The sequence below is a fragment of the Rhipicephalus microplus genome, chromosome 10, assembly GCF_043290135.1.
Source record: "Rhipicephalus microplus isolate Deutch F79 chromosome 10, USDA_Rmic, whole genome shotgun sequence".
Lineage (NCBI taxonomy): Eukaryota > Metazoa > Arthropoda > Arachnida > Ixodida > Ixodidae > Rhipicephalus > Rhipicephalus microplus.
Genome location: NC_134709.1, coordinates 17,463,399 through 17,483,767, shown reverse-complemented (window position 1 = coordinate 17,483,767; position 20,369 = coordinate 17,463,399). Strand labels below are relative to the sequence as shown.

General features: G+C 45.7%; 1 protein-coding gene across 1 annotated transcript in view; it reads right to left on the bottom strand.

Moving 5' to 3' along the window:
• LOC119180557 (kinesin-like protein 10A) overlaps positions 1–20,369 on the bottom strand; it is a 58,475-nt gene that overhangs the window by 20,988 nt on the left and 17,118 nt on the right. The window contains exons 2-8 of the mRNA XM_037431657.2: positions 13,104–13,198; positions 12,428–12,496; positions 8,111–8,279; positions 6,953–7,217; positions 4,584–4,687; positions 2,807–2,969; positions 2,016–2,106 (exon numbers count right to left, since the gene is read on the bottom strand). Of these exons, the coding sequence (XP_037287554.1) occupies positions 2,016–2,106; positions 2,807–2,969; positions 4,584–4,687; positions 6,953–7,217; positions 8,111–8,279; positions 12,428–12,496; positions 13,104–13,198 (956 nt within the window). The remainder of the gene's footprint in view (positions 1–2,015; positions 2,107–2,806; positions 2,970–4,583; positions 4,688–6,952; positions 7,218–8,110; positions 8,280–12,427; positions 12,497–13,103; positions 13,199–20,369) is intronic.

Genomic DNA, 20,369 nt, shown 5'->3' with positions numbered 1-20,369 from the left:
TCCGTGTGACAAAAACTGCCTGAAGATTCGATAACAAGCTGGTCGAGTATCAGCGTTTCCATCATCGGGCTTCGTCGACAGCATTGTTACACGGTGGGACACATGAGCAATGCTGACGAAACATCGATCTAGTTTGATATGCCTTTGAACCGGACTGACCACTAGAGGATCCAAGCAAGTGATGCTAGCATGCACAGCGGAAGAAAAAAGGGCTACCAAAGGAATACTTCCCCTGGCATGTTATTGAGAGCGAACGAAAAAGGGTTCATGAGTGAGTCGCTCATGCTTTAGTGGATCCGGCTCGTGTTACATCAGCAACCCCATGCGGTTTTTCTACGACCGAGCATGTTGATGCTCAACTCGTTTCGAGGCCACCTCACGACTGATGTAAAGGGAGCTCTGTCCGACGGCAAGAGTGTCGTGATTCCTCGGGGACTAACATGAATCCTCCGGCCAATGGACGTAGTGCCCAATAAACCCTTCAAAGATCACGTGCTCGAGCCCTACAATGAGTGGATGCTGAGCGACAATTCCAAGACCCCTGCTGGCCGCCTACGACGTTCACCACTCGTGATTGTTAGTGGCTGGGTGTCGTCAGCTGGGAAATCTCTACCTGAAGAAATGGTGCGCAAGTCTTTCCTGAAATACTGCGTCAGAAACGCATAGGATGGAACGGAGGAATATGCACTGCACTCTGGGACGTAACTAGTGAGAAACAGATGTCGCCCGACTCAAGTTCGGAAGAGTGAGCGACAGCACTTTGCGGCCTTCTAGGGCTTCACTACACAAGATTAGCGTCGAAATAAAAAGAAACGTCACCATAGTTTGACTGGTTGTGTAGATTATTTATAAAGGCAAGGGTGCGTTGCAATACTCTAAATCCACCCGAAAAAGAAATTTTTAAAAATTGCTAAGTTTGGGGGGCGGGGGAGGGGTTGACCTGTATTCCGGTTCAACCTATATTCCGGTTTTTACGGTAATAGAAACTGAAAACTTATTGCACTAGGTAGCGCTCACTAAATACATCTTCCATTTAACCCAACGATTCCCACAGCTACAGCTAACCCTTGCAACATGATGTGTTGGGTGTCTAAGGAAGCCCTTCACTACTAGGTGACCTAAAAGAATCTGGGCCTACAATAGAAGCATGACCCGTTGCAATCTGAATAGAACATTTTAGAGCGCCAAAGACTAGATTCCAAAGCTGCAACGGGAGCTTCATTTAAGGGGGGACATTACATTTAAAAAAACTTATTTCTAGATCAATTTTGATGAAGCTTGGCAAGTGTATGCATATATGTGCGCCGATTTCAAATGTAAAATCATTTTCCTAGTGTTAAAAGTAGTTTTCGAAATACTAAAAATTTTATGTGCCTTTTGGGGAGCAAGCTTTTGCCTAAACTGAGAAATTTACAAAGTAAATAAGCATATTAAAATAATTGGGAATCAAAGCCGATTGCAATGCAACAAAAATGAATGTTCCAAACCAACTAGAAGAAAAGTTATGGAATGTTGAACCCTTGTCAGTAAAATTTTAGCATGAAACTGACGAACACAACTGTGTAACGTACCACAACTTTTTTTTTAATTAAATGTATGTACCATAACTTTTGTTCAAATTGATTTAGAACATCCATTTTTGTGGCATTGCACACACTGTCCCAATTCCAGATTATTGTGATATGTCAACTTAGTTTGTAGCTCTTAGTTTTAAAAAACCTTGCTCCCCAAAAGGCCCATTAAATATTTTGTATTTTGAAGACATCTTATACAAGAAAAATTATTGTATATTTAAAATCACACATTATACACATAAGCACACGAAGTTTCATCAAAATCAATCAAGAAATAAAAAAAAATTTTTAACAGCAGTGTCTCCCCTTAAGACAGATACAGGTGACTTCCAAGTACATCTGAACGAACGCTGTCAAGATGACGCACGCCCTTGCACTTACAATAGCACAAACATTTTACAAAGAACGCTTTGGACGATATGTCAAATGAACACCGCTTACATGCGTTTTACCGCTGCCCGTCTGTCCATAGGCGAAGCATGTTGCCATTCCTCCGTCAAATATGGTCTGTACGAGGGGCCTTGCGGTGTACCTAGAAGAAGCATTATGTTTTCATCTCCTTAGTTCATCTTCCGAAAGCGCAATACATGACAAATGAGTAAAACTGTTTTAAAGGAAGCTTCTGAATTAACACAGGTTCCATTTCAACTAAAGACAAACTTTTTTAACGATGCCTATTCCGAAATGGCTCGTAAACAGCAATTTCAACAGTTAATTTTTTTTTTTACGGACTTAATAGGGGAGGCTATTCAATCAAAAAAAAAAAAAAAAGAAAGACTAACTGAAGCTCTGTTTAACGCATCTCTTCCCATCACGCCATGAAATGCAAGGTGCTCCAACTCTTTCTTGCATCTTTTCACCTATATTATCTCGCCACACAAACGCTGGAAGCAAACTTTATTCACGAGTCAAAACCACAGTCCGTCCAACTTTCTATCATACTGTAGAATGAAACCGCATGACAAGGACACCAAAGAAACCAATTCCACCAGACCAGTGCAGTCATTGTGTAATTTCATACACTGCCCAGTTTATACACCAAACAGCCCTTCATTAAATTGTTACTAATGCAATTTTTCTATAGCAGCTTTCATGACATAGAGTTCTGAAATGAAAAGTCATTCTAACTTGTCAAATTCAAGTTAATTCGTGAACAGAGCAAAAAAGCTAATAAGGGAGCTAAAAAGCTACAAAGCATGAGCACAACAATGAGGCAACTGCAAGAGACTTACTTGTAAACTAGCTCATTGTTCGCTGTCTCATCGAAGGCGTAATCGAATCGAAACGTAGAATTTTCCAGGAACTTTGTCAGGTCAACCTTTAGCTTTGGCTCGTGGACTACGATGAGATCCCTGTTAGGCACAGTGATGACGTCCACCTCTTTTCGATTCACCTCTGCAAATTCGTACCAAATTCGTATTAAACTAAAACTAAATTGTGGGTGTTTGAAGGGCCGAAACTACACTTGTACCTCGATGCAACTAACCCGGATATAATAAAATATCGGTTATAACGAAGTAAATAGAGATTTGCCTTGCAGTAGATACAGTGCTAGGAATATACCTTTATAACAAATTCTCGGATATAACAAACTTATTTTCGTGAAGCAGGCAACTTTGTTATAATGAGGTCCGAGTATACAATACGGTTGCGAGTACTGCAGAGAACTCGGATTGACTGATTGATTGGTTGATATGCGGGGTTTAACGTTCCAAAACCACCATTTGATTATGACAGACGTTGTAGTGGAGGGCTCCAGAAATTTCGACCACCTGGGGTCCTTTAACGTGCACCCAAATCTGAGCACACGGGCCTACAACACTTCTGCCTCCATCGAAAATGCAGCCGCCGCAGACGGGATTCGATCCCGCGACCAGCGGGTCAGCAGCGGAGTACCTTAGCCACTAGACCAACGCGGCGGTGCTACAGAGAACTCTGGATTAATTTCTCGTTAGTTTTCTTTCAGTATCACATTAAATTCACTTTATAACTCTAGGGTGTAAAAAGAAAAGATGTGACTGCCCAATAAATCCCTTATTTCAAAAAAGTTTTGAACATGTGTATCTATTTTTGAATTGTCAGCACGCGACGACTACAAGTGTCCTTTTCTTCACCTATCCATTCTGTTCTCCCCTCCCCCTTCCAAGAAAGGATCATCGTTCACCGTTGCTTTCATACACGGTGGTTCTGAGAACTATTGTGGGAACCGGAAGAGTCTAGAGACACAGGCGACAGCTGCCATTGTTGGCACCCCATTTCCGGTGTTCGCAACGTCGCCAAACGTCAACAAGTTCACGACGTGGTTGCTAGACACTGAAGTTTGATACAAAATCTTCATTCCAGTAAAAAATTATAGTAAAGTTATGAATATATAGGGCTTTTCTCAATTTCATATTCCCATCTTTCACTTTCACTGCAATCCTTAGTGGCAAAAATTTGTTTTCAGTAGCACAAAAAAAAAAAAAAAACCCAGCCAAATGAGTCATGCTTAAGATGTCCTATTGCATAAACTTGATCAGAGCCAATTAAGCTACATACTAGGATGATAGTTAACGGATTGTTTTTGTTTCCTGAAGGCTAACTGTTGATTGATCGTGCTCATTTTCTCAGTGCCGTTATGGTGTAGGTTAGGAACGGTTATCGACAAATATCTCTAGAGCAGCAGGTACGGTATTTACACATGTAATCCTCGCGCTCGCGTAATTCCGTGAACTTTATTTTGTCAAAGGGTGATTGCAGACAATGACATGTTAAATGGCCATCGACTTAAGGTTGATGTCGTCCGCTAACCTTTTGCAGACTCCAGTTGCAAACGCTACGCCTGCAAGCTTTGCGTCCTGTGTCCTAAAGCTACTACATTTCCTTGCAGCTTTTCTGTCTCAAATCAGATTGTGAGAATTCCGATTAGCAACCAGGAGGAGAAAAGAAATGGCCACTTCCTTTTTTTCTTCTTTTCGCTCTGTACATTTTGGAGATTTCTCTTTTCAATCTGCACAGAGAAAAACCTACCCTTTTTATTAAGCGGTCTCTTGCGCACAGCCACGCAAATCTGGTGCACCTCAGATGGGTCACTCATCGATAGAGGCCTGAAGTCTAGTGTTGACCTGTACTCTCTGCAAAAGAAAAGACAAGGTTCAGATTTAATGCTTGGGAAAATAAGAGCCCGTGGAAAGTATAAAATCCACAGTCATCTACCTTGCTAACCACTGCCCTACTGTTATCCTACTGTGATCCTACGTTATCCACTCCCATTCAGAATCATTCACGCCACTTGTCATTTGACGCAGATGTTTACGATTTTGCAGCGTTTTGAGTGCCCAGAACTGGCACAGCTTTATCGCGTTCTATTATTTCGGCATCGTGGAGCAGCAAGAGTCTACTTCCTGCGCCACTACGATGCACCAAGCCAATGACCAAGCATATTGCCAGAGGGCGACCACTGTCGACTGTGGTCAAGGTCATCCGTGTACAGCAAGGTGAAGTCTGAATGCGCACGTCTGATATACTGCCTACAAAAGCCGTGACATCAGCGTTGCCACATGTGCGTGTGCGTTACTCAAGTGAAGCAACGTGGGGAATCTTTGTGATCTTTTGCTATATGTGCTGTGTGTCTACATGAGTGATGTACGTGCGGACGAGGCGTGAGAAAAAAAGGGGACCAGCGTAACCTGCAAGCGCAACAGTTCTGAAGTAAACAAACCATGTGTTAAGAATCTGCAACGGTGCGTGCATTATAAAGCGAATTAGGGTCATCTGCTGTTTGTGCGCGATTAGATGACATGTGCCAATTGGCGCAGCTGCAACCAAAGTGAGTTCTACCAGCCCAGAAATACCTTCCAGGTTGAAGCGACTGTTTCGTAAGCTCTTGTCTTGCTGTCAATGCACGAACGCTGCATGTGAAAAACAGCGTGCGATGCTTCCAGACCGCAAAGCGACGCGTGCTACGCAAATATATCTGCATCAATCGTTATTGTTGGATCGATTGTATCAATCGTGTGTTACTGAAGCGATGGCGATAAAACTATTTAGCAAAAAAAAAAAAAAAAGATTGTTCTTTAAGGCACTGTATCATACTTAATATCTAATTAAGAATTCATGACTAGTTAACTAGCACTGTTTTTGGCATTATTGTATTGCGTGCATGTATTAAGTAGTGATAATTTGGTCATATTAAATCGCTGTAGAGTAAAAGAAAACAAATGATTCATTGCACTCCCCTGTAAAAGTGAAGTCTGGCATGCAATTAACTGGCATTCAATGGTAAGGAAACTATTTTGCAATGAATTTGCCAAGACATGCATAGAAGGTGGAGAGGCTGCTGCTCAAGCAAAACTGAATTTCGCTTTGAAAAAGTCAGCAGCACTGACTGGCCATGGCAACACCAGTGCAAGTTGTTGAAACAAGAAAGAAAATCGCGTACTGCTTTTGGATACCGTCACCTTGGCCGCGCACCTCGCCTTGTTATGAACGCAACAACAACATATGCAATGACCCCCTCTGTTGAACGCAATGAGCCTTACATGCCGATAATTCGTCCAAACAAGACAGCAAAAACACGACGACCGGCACAATGACGCGAGACGCACATTCTGCATTTGCGGCAGCACAAGAATCAGAATTCACGAAGCCAGTCTCTGATCACTTTGCTATTCTTTGCTTTGAGTCAAATGCCATAGTTACAGAATACAGCAAGAAAACATGGTAGTGAAAGTTCGGGAAAACGAAAAAAAAAAAAAAAAGTTTATTTTTTATTTCTCTCTTTATTCCTTTATTATCTGGCATTGTTTCCGTACCACAATCGGTACCACACAGAAACGTAGCCTTCGGGAGATGTACATTACTTCTTTAAGAACTGCAGGATTAGCACAGTGGGATACGAGATTTAAACAACAGATATTTCCAAGCTGACTGAAGTCCATGCCTTCACAATTGTTACAGTTATACAGTCAAACCCCTTTACAAGAGGCACTCGTATAAAACAGAAATGGGTATAGAAGACACCAATGTGCCTATAATAAATACATGTTGTCAAAATGCATACAAGGCACCCTGCTTTTGTATCACGTATAAAACACAAGAATTGCTGCGCGAAAAAAGCCTTTTATAATGAAGTTCAACTGTATGCGTCAAATTATTGCCATTGTTTAGGAACTTACATTCTAGCTAGCGATATGAACGTACATCTGTGTGGGAAGTCAACTATATGAAACTCTAGCAGCAGTCGACTGAATGAAAATGAGGAAGCGCTACTGGATGAAACATTCAAGCTAATTTTCCTTGAGAGGGACAATGATGGCTGCGCATACAGCCGACATTTCTCTTAGGCCTAAAAAAAAAAAGCAAGTTTTGCAGGAAACAGCTGTGACTGGACTGTTTACCTTATCATGGAAAGAAACTCCCAGTTGGGATTTCCTGGGTCGACGTTCATACGCTCTCGCTTCTCCTCGATCTGGCTGAGCTGTCTTGCCCTCCGCTCCTCCCGCTGTTTCTTGATTCGGTCCACTTCCTTGACCACATTGGTGCGGCGCCTGCTGGCCGCACTAAGGTCCGACGCGCTGCCGCTAGGCGCGACCAGGGCCCGTGGAGTTTGCTGCTGGGACTGCCGCGTCGAGACCGAGTTCATTGGCACATCCTTCTCGGCCACTGCACCGGTGAATGCGTGCGACACTTGTCAAGCCTGCAGCATGCACTTTGACTATCTGCACCTGCTATGCCGATAGCGTTGGCTTGGTTTTCATTGCCACAACCTAAAACGGAGGCACCCACTTTGGTTTCAGAAAAATGCCCACTCCAACACCACGGGATGCCAGTTATCTCTAGACTAATTATGGCAATATTTCAAGCAAGTGCCCCAATCCCAAGCAAGGGTTCCCTCCAATTTCAATGCCAATGTCAATTCAGGCCAATACGACAAAATTTTGAGGCATCTTAATTGCTTTGGGATTAAACACTGCCAAGCGAGTTTGCATTGGATTATATAATTAACACAAATGCTGGTTGCAAGTCTGTTCAAATATCTGTAGGCTGGCTAAACTAACTACACGTGCGATTGTGTTTAACTTTTTTGACTGCATGGTTCTTCAGCGCTGCTCCACACTCCCCGAATTTTCGTTAGCAATGCAGCAAAATGCTCTTCAGGACAAAAGTGGCACCGATGAAGCGTGAACTCCATCTGTTGTCAAAAATTTCATTACAGCTGTTGTTTGGCAATATGTTCTATTTATATATGGCCCATATTTTTTAAAATAGTAGCCTTATGCGACGCAGGGAGACATCAAGAACCAAATATAGTATGCTCCAAAATGGCAGGGCTTGCACACGAGTCTCTGCCCAAGTTATCTCTCAATTGGGAGCGAAAGGGCACAGACAGGTGAACACAAGAAAGCGGGGTGATTTGATTGATATGCGGGATTTAACGTCCCAAAACCACCATATGATTATAAGAGAAGCCGTAGTGGAGGGATCTGGAAATTCAGAATGCCTGGGGTTCTTTAACGCGCAAAAAAGCGGGGTGGTTATGCAAGTTTAGTACTCACGTGAAGAAATTATATTGCTAGACTTGGTAGTGGGAAGTGGTGCGGGTGGGGGCCCCATGGCGCGGTCGTGACCGTTCTGCTGGTGCAGTGCCGGCCTGGCCAGGCTCCGCCGGTCTTGAATTGTACCGGACTTCGCCGACGCCAGGGGCACTTGCGTATGCCTTGGAAGCTGCACGCAGTGTATGCACAAAGTTGAATGAGCAACAGCCTAGATTCATAGCCTCAGTGCACTGAAAAAAGCCGTTTGTCGACTACGCTGCGTTGCGCTAGAAGATCGCAATTTAAATTTGAGAGTTTAATGCTTTTGAGTAGTCACCTGAGGCACCGCCATCATCGACGGAGGGTGGGATGGGAAAAGGGTCAATCAACTCGCCCATCTCCTCGCCTGAAGGAAACTGCCAAACTTGATACAGTTTATTCATTCATTAACACCACACAAGAATAAAGGTAAAGAACGCATTAAGTGTCAAGAGAAAGAAAATGTTTAAGAAGTGAGAAGTACTACCGATTATTAGGCTACGGTGTAAAGCAGACCATTTTTAGGCACATGCAAGTTAGAAAGCAAGTCCTCTTTAAACGCGACAGACCGACGTTCGTTGCGAGTGAAAAATCCCCTTTCATGACCCAAAAATCGAGAAAGATGTAAATAAAATGAATAATGAATTCTCGGTCTGATTGGGAATCGAACCCGAGTCATTTGCGTGGCAAGCAAGTGTTCTGCCACACCTCTACTTGTGAAAATAAGTATTTCTGCTTGGAAAAACAGTAGAAGTAGCTTTCATGCTTTACAAACACACGTGTATAGTATACATGTTTTACAATACAACATGAACTATTGCCGTAATAATGCTTGGTACAAGTGCACATTGCCATCTGGCGTCAGAACAAGTGATTATCACATTGGCTCCGTGGTTGAAAGCCGGTGCCCACTACAAAATGCACACGCCATTGCGCCTTTAGAGCACGTAGTGGGTGCATAGCAAGGTCAATAAGCTTTCATACACAAGGTGTCCGAAGTACGCACTAGGAACAGAATATCGCTATCACGTTCAACTCATAACAGCAAAGCTTAAGGGTCCCAATCTTATTGATGATATTTATAATTCAAACTAATTAGGAGTGTGTTACACGGACACTTCTAACTCGGGTTTCACTCAATAAAACCCCAGTTTTCAGTATGAACCAGGACAAACTAGACGAGATCAACATCAATAACAGTGATTAAACAACCAGAACTTATGCACTAACAGTAGGGACACCTTCCTACCACAGGCAGGTACATTAAATCACGTGGGCTAATTTCACTTGAGGTTCATTGCACATCAACTAAAGTGATAAGGAAGTGCATCAAGTTCTCACGAAAAATTGTAAGTAAATATGAATCTTATTGCTTACAACAAAATACCAGCAATGCAAGTTCAGAGAAAATAAAAGAATTTCGGACAGTTGCAGTGCTCAAGCGATGCGGACAGGAGTGCTCAAGTACTCCATATTTGTAGCTTGTGCGATCCTGGACCTTCGTTTTGAGCAGCTTTCCTCAAGCGACGCCTTGCAAAATTTTTTTCTAGTTTGCTTAGCATCATCAGTGCCGTTACGCAATGCTTTCGCAATGCCGATCATTTGCTAGCCAGCTTTTGCAGCAGTGTAAAGGCCAGGCTCGATACCAAGTTGCTTCAAGATAACAAATTGTACCTCTGTCGCCACTATTGAGATGACAAAACAGCATCACACAAAGCAAATTTGAGAATTAGCCGACTTGGATACGTGTCCCCAAGTGTAAACTGCACATTTACAATGCATGTCCACATGGTGAGAAGTTTATGACCTTTAGGATTAAGAATTACTCTCCGACAATGCTATTAGGGCATTATTACATGTTTGCACTTAGTACGATTGTTAAATGACCAAGAAAATACTCTAATGGACGCAAAACTGGCATTCAACTTGATAGATGGTAAGTGATAAACATTTTCGCTTGAATATTTTATAATAAATTGCATAGACAAACTTTGGGGAGCAATATGAGACTAATTATGCATTTAACAGGACCAAAAACCAAAAGACGACACTGAAAAAAAATTTACATTTTTCACTCTGCCAGTGTCTAGAACGACTGAGCGTCACACGCGGAACAGCACGAGTGACATCTGCAGTTACAGTGACAGTGATACACAGCAACAGTGATGCACTGCCTTGCAGTTTCCACCCTTCTTTACTTTCGGGCTTCTATTTTTGTAGCAAAAAAAAAGCAGAAAAGAAGCTGTTCTGATGCATCTTCAAAAATTAAACTTGTAGCAATGTCATTCAAGCAGGCTTGTATCACAGCATGGAAACAAACAGAAAAATGATATCACCAATATAAGTGATATCACACAACAAAACTTAATTTCAAAGATTGGTTATACATATACATTATATACATATACACATATAACTGTGCTAGAACATGAAAACCCACAACAGTGATTAACATTGTAGTGTACTTTGGTCCTCGTTCGCTTTCACGCGGCTATGCTACAAGCCAGTTTATGATGAACCAACAAGCCCATATTGGTAGCTTCGTCAAAAATCTGATACAAGTATTTGCAGTGTTTGTCACGTAAAAGTGATGCATTTTTTATATATCGAGACAAGATTAGTGCTCTGGTGAACCGTTCATTTTGCTTTTATCGGACGACCAACTGACATAGTCTCCAGATTCAATATTCCACCTTTTCAAGCTCCGATTAAGGTTCCGATACTCTACCAAATGGACAATCCACATTGATACTGTCACAGGGTGGTGACGCGAACGAAGGAAGCAGACTACAGGTCGAATAATAAACTGTTTAATCGGGCCAAACTTGTGGCCACGTAAAAGGAAAGTCAGATTACAGCAAGAAGCTGGCGCTGATAGCGATGAGCAGGGCGTCTGCCGTCGATAAACTGACAAGCGGCAAAGCGTGTTGGCATTTATACACTTGCCATGGAACATTCTAGCGTTATTTCTAGTGGAGACGTGGGTTCCCGAATAATCTGAAAAATTCACAAAGTGGGTGTAATCTTAATAAAATGATCTACTGCCTCGAAGCTTCTCTAACACTGTAGACACGGTTTGCGCTGAACAGTGTAACGGGGCGATAAGAAAGGAACGTGGCAATATTGCCGGGACCAAACTCGCAACCTTAAACTTAGCAGTGGTAAATGTTTAACTTTTAAGTAATTTGCAATTATGGAGTTTAACAGGGAGACAGTCACATGTGGCATCAGTGTGAAGACAGCACTTCATGATGTGATAGAGTACTGCATTGTTAGATTGAAGAAAAAGAACATTGTTTGCTTACACGGCTTGGCAGTTTACGGAGATCATGCACTTGCTGGAATGGAAACGCAACTGTTGAGTTAAGAGGAAAAAAAAAGGGGAAAAAAAAAGGAAAAAAAAAGCAGGAGCCCTAGAATAGTGCAAGGCAAGGTGTGTCACTGCAATAGTACTTTTACCAGAAAGTGGGTAATAAAACAGCGTTGAAGGTGCTATTTGCTCATTTTACAAGCACTGCTGGTATTAAACAGTGATCGTCAAATGAGTGCAATGCAAGTGCTAAGCAGGACTTACTGAATCGCAAGAGTTCATTATGGAACGGACACGCTAAAACAGTCCAACATAATAGTGGCGCTCTTTAAGGGAAAGCTTTCATGCATGCACTATGCATACAGCAGTACTAGTACTTGCACGCTGCTAGTGCAAACCTTAACATGCGCGTGAGTTTGGGTGTAGGTAGAAATTTTTTTCATGGGGTGGGGCACTCCCTTGTTCAGAACTGGGGGCTGTGAAGGCAAATGGTCATTTTGTGCTGTAGGCCATGATGAAAAAATTTCAGGGGGAAGGGGGGCACGGGCTTCGTCTGCCACCCTATGGCTACCCACTGGCGTTGCGGCAGTTATGCAAGAGCATGCACGTGATGGATATGCGGGGTCTAAGATCCCAAAACTACGATATGATTATGAGAGACGCCGTAGTGGAGGGCTCCGAAAATTTGCACCATCTCGGGTTCCTTAACGTGCACCCAAATCTGAGCACATGGGCCTACAGCATTTTCACCTTCCTCGAAAATGCAGCCGCCGCAGACGGGATTAGATCCCGCTACCTGCGGTTCAGCAGCTCAGCAACTTGGCCACTAGACTACTACGGCGGGGAAAGAGCATGCACATCTCTGCTATGAATTAAATTTTTGCCCCTATCTGTGCATCTTCTGATGATCTGTGCAGCTTCGTTTGCCAACAGAATTGACGTGGTTCAGTTTTACACCAGTGACAAAAATGTCAATTTCGAGGACTTGCCTTTTTGACTGAATTACGGTTGACGTCCTGGAGTCCCGGGTTCAGCGCGAACACTGTGCTGAACTCGAGCTGGAAATAAAAATAATAAAAGTGGCATCAAGGCACAACATGATGCAGTTCAGATACTACAAGACAGTGCACTCTGCGAACTCTACCAAGGTACTGCCAAATGGTATGCGAAGTCTTTAGCCATTTAATTGGACCAAAAGCAGGCAATTAGCTACTAATGAATTAAAATATATCTTACCGGTCGCCGATTTACTTAAGTGAACCGAGTATTGCTACACACGTGCAACTATAGGTCCGGATCCCCTCAAATGTCTGATAAAGTGTTAATTGCGCTGGCACTACAACGTCCGACAAGTCATGAGAAACGACACTAGCATGTTTGAAATTGCTAGTTAGAAATTTCAAATGCTGCAATATCTCTAGAAACTATTTCTACCTCTAGATTCATTTTTGTTTATGCCAGAACAGTTTAATGACTTCAAAAGCATGTAATTACCTATTCAAGATTAATTATAATAAAACAAAATAATTCAACACGACATTTGTGTTGCAATGCAGTACCGAGTGTCTTGAAGCAACGTATATTTAACACAAACAGTCCTACGTCACGAAAGAAAAGGTTGACCCTCTATTAGTGGAGCACCCACACAATGAGAACTTTGCTCACCTCCTTGCCCTTGGTCTCCCCCTTCTCGTACCACTCCGCCACGATGACTTGTTTGTCTTGATCCATACTCACCACTGTGGCTGAATGGATGCGCCCTGCAAACACAGATCGATGGAAGGTAGATTAAAAATGAGTATCTACAGAGACAAACTACTCTAGATTACACAAAGCACATGAGCTTTTGAACCACTGAAACACACACACACACACACACACACACACACACACACACACACACACACACACACACACACACACACACAGAGCGAGAAAGAGAGCAGAGTCTTACCTCAAAACCTAAATATGACACTACCAACTTGACATTCTTGATACTACCAAATTAACGAGACAACTAACCCTTCAGAAAAACTAGGATATTGCTCGGGTGAAAAGTCTCGGTGCAGAGCACATTAGGCGCTCAACTTGCGTGGCGCGATCATGCTAGCAGCACGGCCGCTCGACCTTCCGGTGCTGGTAGGAAGGCACTTAGTACAGGCCGTGAGGCTGGCAATGCTCAAACCAGCGTTAAACGTGCCCTACAACACTTTTTAAGCCATCAGAAAATGCTGCTGATCGGTAGTAAAGGCTCCTGAGAACACGAGAGCCAAATGTTATAGCGCAGCGCACGACCTGGAGTTCAGAATAAGTTCTTAAAGCCAGCTAAAAATTTCTCGGAACAAATGACTGAGGCAGCTCACAAACCACTTGTCACAGCAATTCTATCTGTGATTGGCAGATTTAAACATGACGATCTCTGTTGCTACTGGAACTGCCACAAGAGGTTGAGAGTTCCCAATGCGTGTGTGTGCGTACAGTGAGACAGTCGCGCACAGGAAGCCAAAGCAACGCATGATGGCGCTGCGAAAGGCAACTTCGCACAGCGAGTGCCCCATTCCAGCGCACCAAGCTGACGGCACGACGCCGAAGTTCCCCGCACCAAATGAAAAACTCGTTCTGCGAGTGTCGCACGCGCTCCCATTTAGGCGAGACACATTGACTTGCCTGCCCCCTCTCTCGCGCCTATCCTCAAGTTTTCTGGAGCTCGCCGCCAGAGCCAGTAGCGGCGTTGTCGCTTGGCAAACTTGACCTTCGGTTCCCTATTCGAAGTAAAGAAGAAAGGTGCTCAAGGTCACAGGGCATGCGTAACGTTCTTCCCCCGAGCTGTCTCTCCCTGCTTAGCTTCCAATAGACGTGAGACTCTGGAGTTTTGCAGGCATGTAGTACCACCTGTCAGCGTAGTTTGGGGTAGTGCAAAGCCCAACTCCCTTGCACAGTTTGCTGTGCAACCAGGCGCTACTAGCGCGTGAAAAATGACGAGCTAAATATTAGGAGTGTTTGTGCACTGAACACTCGGAAGAAGAGCTACGAATTTTTCTCCGCTAGTCGGACTCCATGAAGTGCTTGCTGGATCACTCGCCAGAACGACGACGAAAACTAGAGCAGAAGCCGCAACTCCGGTGTGGAGAACACTGTCCCTGCTATTGGTAATTGTAGATTGCCACTGACATTAAGGACTTTAGCTTTACCGATTTCCTACGCTGTCGCAAAGCAAAACGGCGAGAGTGCTGGATGCGGGCTGTGGCGAACGTGTTGGGTAAGTGAATTACTCGCGTTCGCCACAGCCGGTTGCACGAGTGTGAGAATCAACGTCTCCTGTTATTGTTTGGAGTGTCCTTAACGGAGAACCGTGGCAAACTTATGAGCCTTAACAGTCTTGACTGCGGAACACGCCACGGAACGGCAAGCTGATGATGCGCGCGATACACATAGCACACGCCGCGACCACCGATCATCTAGAAGTGGTCGCCACCACACAGCGTCACGCACGTAGGCTTTGAAGGCTTTAAGTTCCGGCTTTAATTAGCAAATGCGAACACTGACGTCATACAGGTAAATCACAAAATGAAGCTATCTCGGAGGCCTCGGTTTTGCCTTTCGTTGTAAACAGAGAAAGTGGACACGCATGTATCCCGATTTACAGTTTATACAAACGGAAGGCAACCGTCAACAGAACGTTCTAGGATTCGTTAAAACAGTTCAAACGCACAGGAAGCAAGAGATGAATGCAACTGCAAAGGCGCAAATCGCTGCGACCATTCATGCTGAATAAAGCGAGCTTTATCCATGATCGTAAAATACACTGCATCGCTTACGAATCGTGTGTACGCCCAAATTTAACAAATTTAGGCATTACAGAACACACGTTTGAGCGCTTGCTTCGAACTTGATGTGATGCGATGCTCGCTTGCACTTGAATTGTGAGTAGCTGCAAACCGAAATAACATTTTGCATTGTACTCGCACTTCGCTTTGACGAGCTTCCTACTATTTCTGAAGCGAGGTTGGTTTGAAGGAGATGCACGTTCGCTTGTGGACGGCTCTCTTTGCCCTACCCATTTATGGTTGGCACGGCGTTGGGGGCGCTGGTGACGGCGTTTCTCGCAGCGCAGCCTTGGCAGTATGACGTCTATGCTTTCGTCGGGACGCGAGATTGCAGTGTGCTACAAATCTAACTCTGCTCGTACTGGACGGGTTCTTACAATTTTAGCGCCGGTGAATTTGCCAAGGAATAAGCTCCTTTACTGAATTTGTTTTATGGCTACATAAAAAAATGCTGCAGGGCCCTGTTAAAGCAAGCAAACAAGGCCTAAAGCAATATTAACAGAAATGGCCAACGTAATCACATGGTAAAATCCCTAAAAAAGTTTCGGAAACATGACTGCGGGGCAGAAGAGGGCGCCACCGTCTCACCGAGTGAACGAACGCCGCCACGGCACCTGCGCCGCTACACCTGATGGCAGAGACAACCAGGCTGAACTCACTGCAGACGATGCGTACCTGAACTGCCACAACAAGCGGGAACTCGATCAAGCGCATGTGACACACCGAGTTTGCGATTCTGCCAAACTACACGGGCCGAGGAAACACTACATGCAATTACGTTGGCGTCGTCAACACTGGGTAGGTGGAGCAACGGGAACTCTACGAACGGGAATCGCTGGGCACCCGGGCGACGCATTTCGTCAGGTTACACAGCAGCGGAAATGCAACACTTCAACCACATAACACTGCGCAAAACTAGTTCTGGCTGCGACACTGGCGGCGGTATAAACTAACTTAAAAACTGCTTTCCAGCCCCTGCGACGCAAATAAGCGCCTAATGACCGCCTTCCAGGGTTTTCACGAAGCGATGACAGGCGGGACCCACGGCGGCCCTTTCCGTCAAGCTTTTCATTGTGCGTCCAGCGAGAATACGCACGCTGCCGCCGCGTCACGCCAGACGAGCACGGCGGTGGCGTGCGAGGCATACATGCATCTGCGACAGAGAAACAAACGTTGACTAAGAAAACGAAACAACCGATGCAAACCGCTCGTTGCGCAACACCGTCACGGTGGGCCTCAAGACAGGCCGCGGTGGGCGGCAGGCAGCGCCACCCGCACTGGAACCGCGCAGCACTGGAACCATGCAGCTTACGAGCCGGGAGCAGTCGAAACCGTGGAACGACACAACTAGCGCAACTTGTGAACCAATCGGCGGAGGGCCCCCTTCGCTCTCGTGAAGGAGAATAGCGTATCACGCATGCGCAGTGGCGACGTACACCGTCTCGAAACTGCCGAATGATTGCTGCCGATTTAATTACCAGAACCATACAAGCCGCACCGGGGGGGGGGGGGGGGGGGGTTCACGGAGCTAGTGCCGACGGAAGGGAGTTCTTTAAAAAGGCCCTGAAACACTTTTTCAAGTAATTATGGAATGAATTCGCTGGAAGAGCTTATTGCCTCACGAATTTAACGCCGCAAAAAGTTTTAGAATCTATCCAGTGGGAGTGGAGTTACAAAGGTTTGTCGCACGCTGCAACTGCATTCTCTCTTCTCTCGTCCCGACGAAAGCGCTGGAAGCTAAGCAGGGAGGGATGGCAGGGCCACAGAAAAACGTCGCGCGGGCCTCGTGACCTTGAGAACTTTCTTAATTTTTTTTCTTCAAATGCGCGGCTTTGTCAGTGCGATTGCGCGCGCACGCGTGGACAAGTAGTGGCCTCCCGCGGCGATCTCTGTAACGAGTGAGCGCGCCATGTTCAAATTAGCCAATGGCTGATAGATGGGCTCGCTACGTGTGATTTTTGGTTATATGCCATGATTTGTCGAGAGAAGAGAAAGCAATTTTCATCTGACTGATAATTTGTTGTGAATTCCAGGTCGCGTGCTGCGCTATAATATTTGGCTCGCGTGTTGTTGTCGGGAGCTACCAAATCGGCAGAGTTTTCTGACCACGCTGAAAAAGTGTTGCTGGGCCCCTTTAACGTACTCTGGAATTTGAAAACACTCTCGTGCTTCATTTCGCCCGCATCGAAACTCGGCCGCCGTGGTAGTGAATCAGACCCATGTCCTCAAGCGCGCGAGACAGCTACAGCGGCGGACTGGTGGTAGTGGTTAGAAGATGAGAAAAGGCACCTAATTTCTGCAGCCCGGTCGGGAGCACGGCGCAGTGCCTGCGCCGTGCGTCACAGCAGGCGCAGGCACTCGCGTCACAGCAGGCGCACTACATACCAACCAACGTGTTGTTCCCCCAAGTTCCACGTTTTTTCTGGCCAATGTGACATCACCGTCCCATTCTGCCCGACAACAAAGCAAATACAATAAGTCTCCAGAACACGCGTCAATAATTCTGGGAAAGCAAAACCGCTACTAAGTAAATCAATGCCCAACGGCGGCTCTCTGCGCAGGGCTAAGCTGCAGTTGTGCAAAGTGAAGAACGAGTGTCGTAGTAAGCAACTTTGCAGAAGCACCTAGCCTCTTTAAACGCCGGCTCAAACGTCACCTGCTAGCTGCTTAAATGACGCCGAAGCGAGCACCTTTCGTCGGCTGAAAAAGCAGTCAAAGCTGTCTTGTGCTTTTTGAGGACTACAGGCCTATGTGAACACCTTTAACTTTTGTGTAGTGCCACCGCTGCATACGCGCCAGCCGATTGACTGACAATCCTCCTTTCTCTTTCCTCTCTCTCTCTCTCTCTCATCTTTATGCCCCCTTCCTATTCCCTCAGCGTAGGGTAGCAAACCGGGCATGTGCCTGGTTAACCTCCCTGCCTTCCCTCTTGTTTATCCCCCCCCCCCCCCCCCCGAAGCGAGCGAGACGCAGCTTCCCGCGTACTGCACAGTTTTAAGGCGGGCACCATAGGCGCGGCGACAAGGGAACCGAAAGACGAGCGAACGAAAGAGTTCGCCATCCAGTCGAGCTGCCCACGCGGCCCGACTCGAATCGTCGAGTGCCCCGGCGGCCGAGGCGACGTTCCGCCAGACACCATCTCGCTAATGAGCCCGACGCTGTGAGAGGCTTTGTTAATAATGGCCGGTAGCGCTAATAAGTTATAACTTCCGCTCCCCTCACTATGCCGACATCATTACGCCCCTAGAGACGTGGCAAAGACTCGCCTCGGAGAGGGTAAACAAAACAAGAGAAGTGATTGCAAGGTCGAGCGGGGAGCAGTAAAGCGGGGCGTTATATGGGTGCAATGATTATGCGCGAGATCGAACACAGAAACAAGTGCGCGAAGCTCGACTCAATGGTGCCTTAGAAGTGTGGCAGCTTGGGCTAGTTGGTATGGCATGACGTGTCCTTGTGTCTGTGTCGTCGTTTTGTTCTCGGGCTATAACTATCGTCAATGGTGCCGCCTCAAAAGCGAACACGTGCCCCATTGGCAGCGTCGAAAAACGCGTGAGCCATCTCGCGATTCATTACCAAATAAATAAATAAACTAAAGAAACTGTAACAACGAGAACGGGAAAGTCTTTTTCCATCTCAGTCGACATTAGCCAACACTGCCACCTACTGTTCCAAGCATGCGGATGACGTGTAACTATGCGGGTCGATGCGCACATGGCCATCAAAACTTCAAAGCAACCTCTCCGATTGCACTCTACTCCAGAGGCAGACTGACAAGTTGGCGTCGGACCAACGGGAACGGGACAGGCTGGCGCGAGCGAGCGCACGCACACACAAAATTTGGCGCACACGAAATCTCTACCGGCATCACAGAACCGCCGCAGAAGGTCAAATCGGGGCAAGGCCGACCGGATCTCGACTTTCGAACGGCACGCATCGTGCTGTGTCCCACGGCCTCAAATAAACCTCCAACCCCCGCCACCCAGACACACAATCAGAAGTGACGGGCACTGCAGCGGGAACACAATGGACCGAGCTCGCGTAATACGACGGATAGGCGAGAAGAAAGCAGTCACGCGGTGAGGGCGTGGCGCCCGACGTGACGTAAAGAGAGGGGAGGGATAGAGATACACGAAAAAGAGAGAAAAAAAAAAGGTAGGGGGAAGGGTTCCACATTCAGCTCGCGTTCAGTTCCTGCAGACACACGATTGACCCGGTTTGAAGAACAAACACCTGGCGAACAGATGATCCCGCTTCCGTGAGCTTGTAGAACAGCCGTGTAGAACACGGAAGCGAGTTTTGTGGCACGTTAAAATAATGCAACGGTGAGCTAGTTGATACACGTGCCGATGTTCACGAACTATGCGCAGCGCAAAGAATCGAACACAAAAGGAACACATACTGGCGCTGTACACCCGAGTGCTTACATTTATAGGTACAGGTTGAACCTCCGGTAGTCGAAAATAGGCGAACACGCCCGAAACGTGTACAGCGGGAAAAGCAATGAATAGGAGTTCAGTCGAACCTCGCTACAACGAAATAGCACGGAGACCGCAAATTAGTACGTTGTATCGTATTCACTGTAACTCAAATCTAGCTCGCGCGATTATGCTACACACCATAAGAAATCGTGTGGTCCTTAAAGCCACTGTAAATGAGTTTACTCTGTCTTGTGGCACTGCAAACTAAAAGCATAACATGTGAAGGTGAAAAACGACGAGGTTCACTGGACAAAGCAGGTCCGCGTTTTCTCTAGAAACAGGATGTGACCACGTTTTTTTAACTTACATAACTACTTAGCTTCGTTGCTACCCTATGTCTTAAGCCCGGCTGAAACCAAGGATTTTCCCGTAATAACCGATATCGTCCCCGCGTTTTCGGCTTCGTTATGTAAAAACAAACACCACTGAAACGAGGCGTGGCCAACCAAACATTCGCTATAACCGGCAGGTCGCCGTTAGTGATAAGGAGCTTGAACTGTACAAGTTTCTGTAAAAAAAAAAAAAGAAGGGGGGGGGGGTCAGCGACCAACAACACAAAAGAAGGTTGCGCCGCCAAGGCCAGCTATTGCGCGTACTCCACTGCATTGCACGCAAAGCAGAAAAAC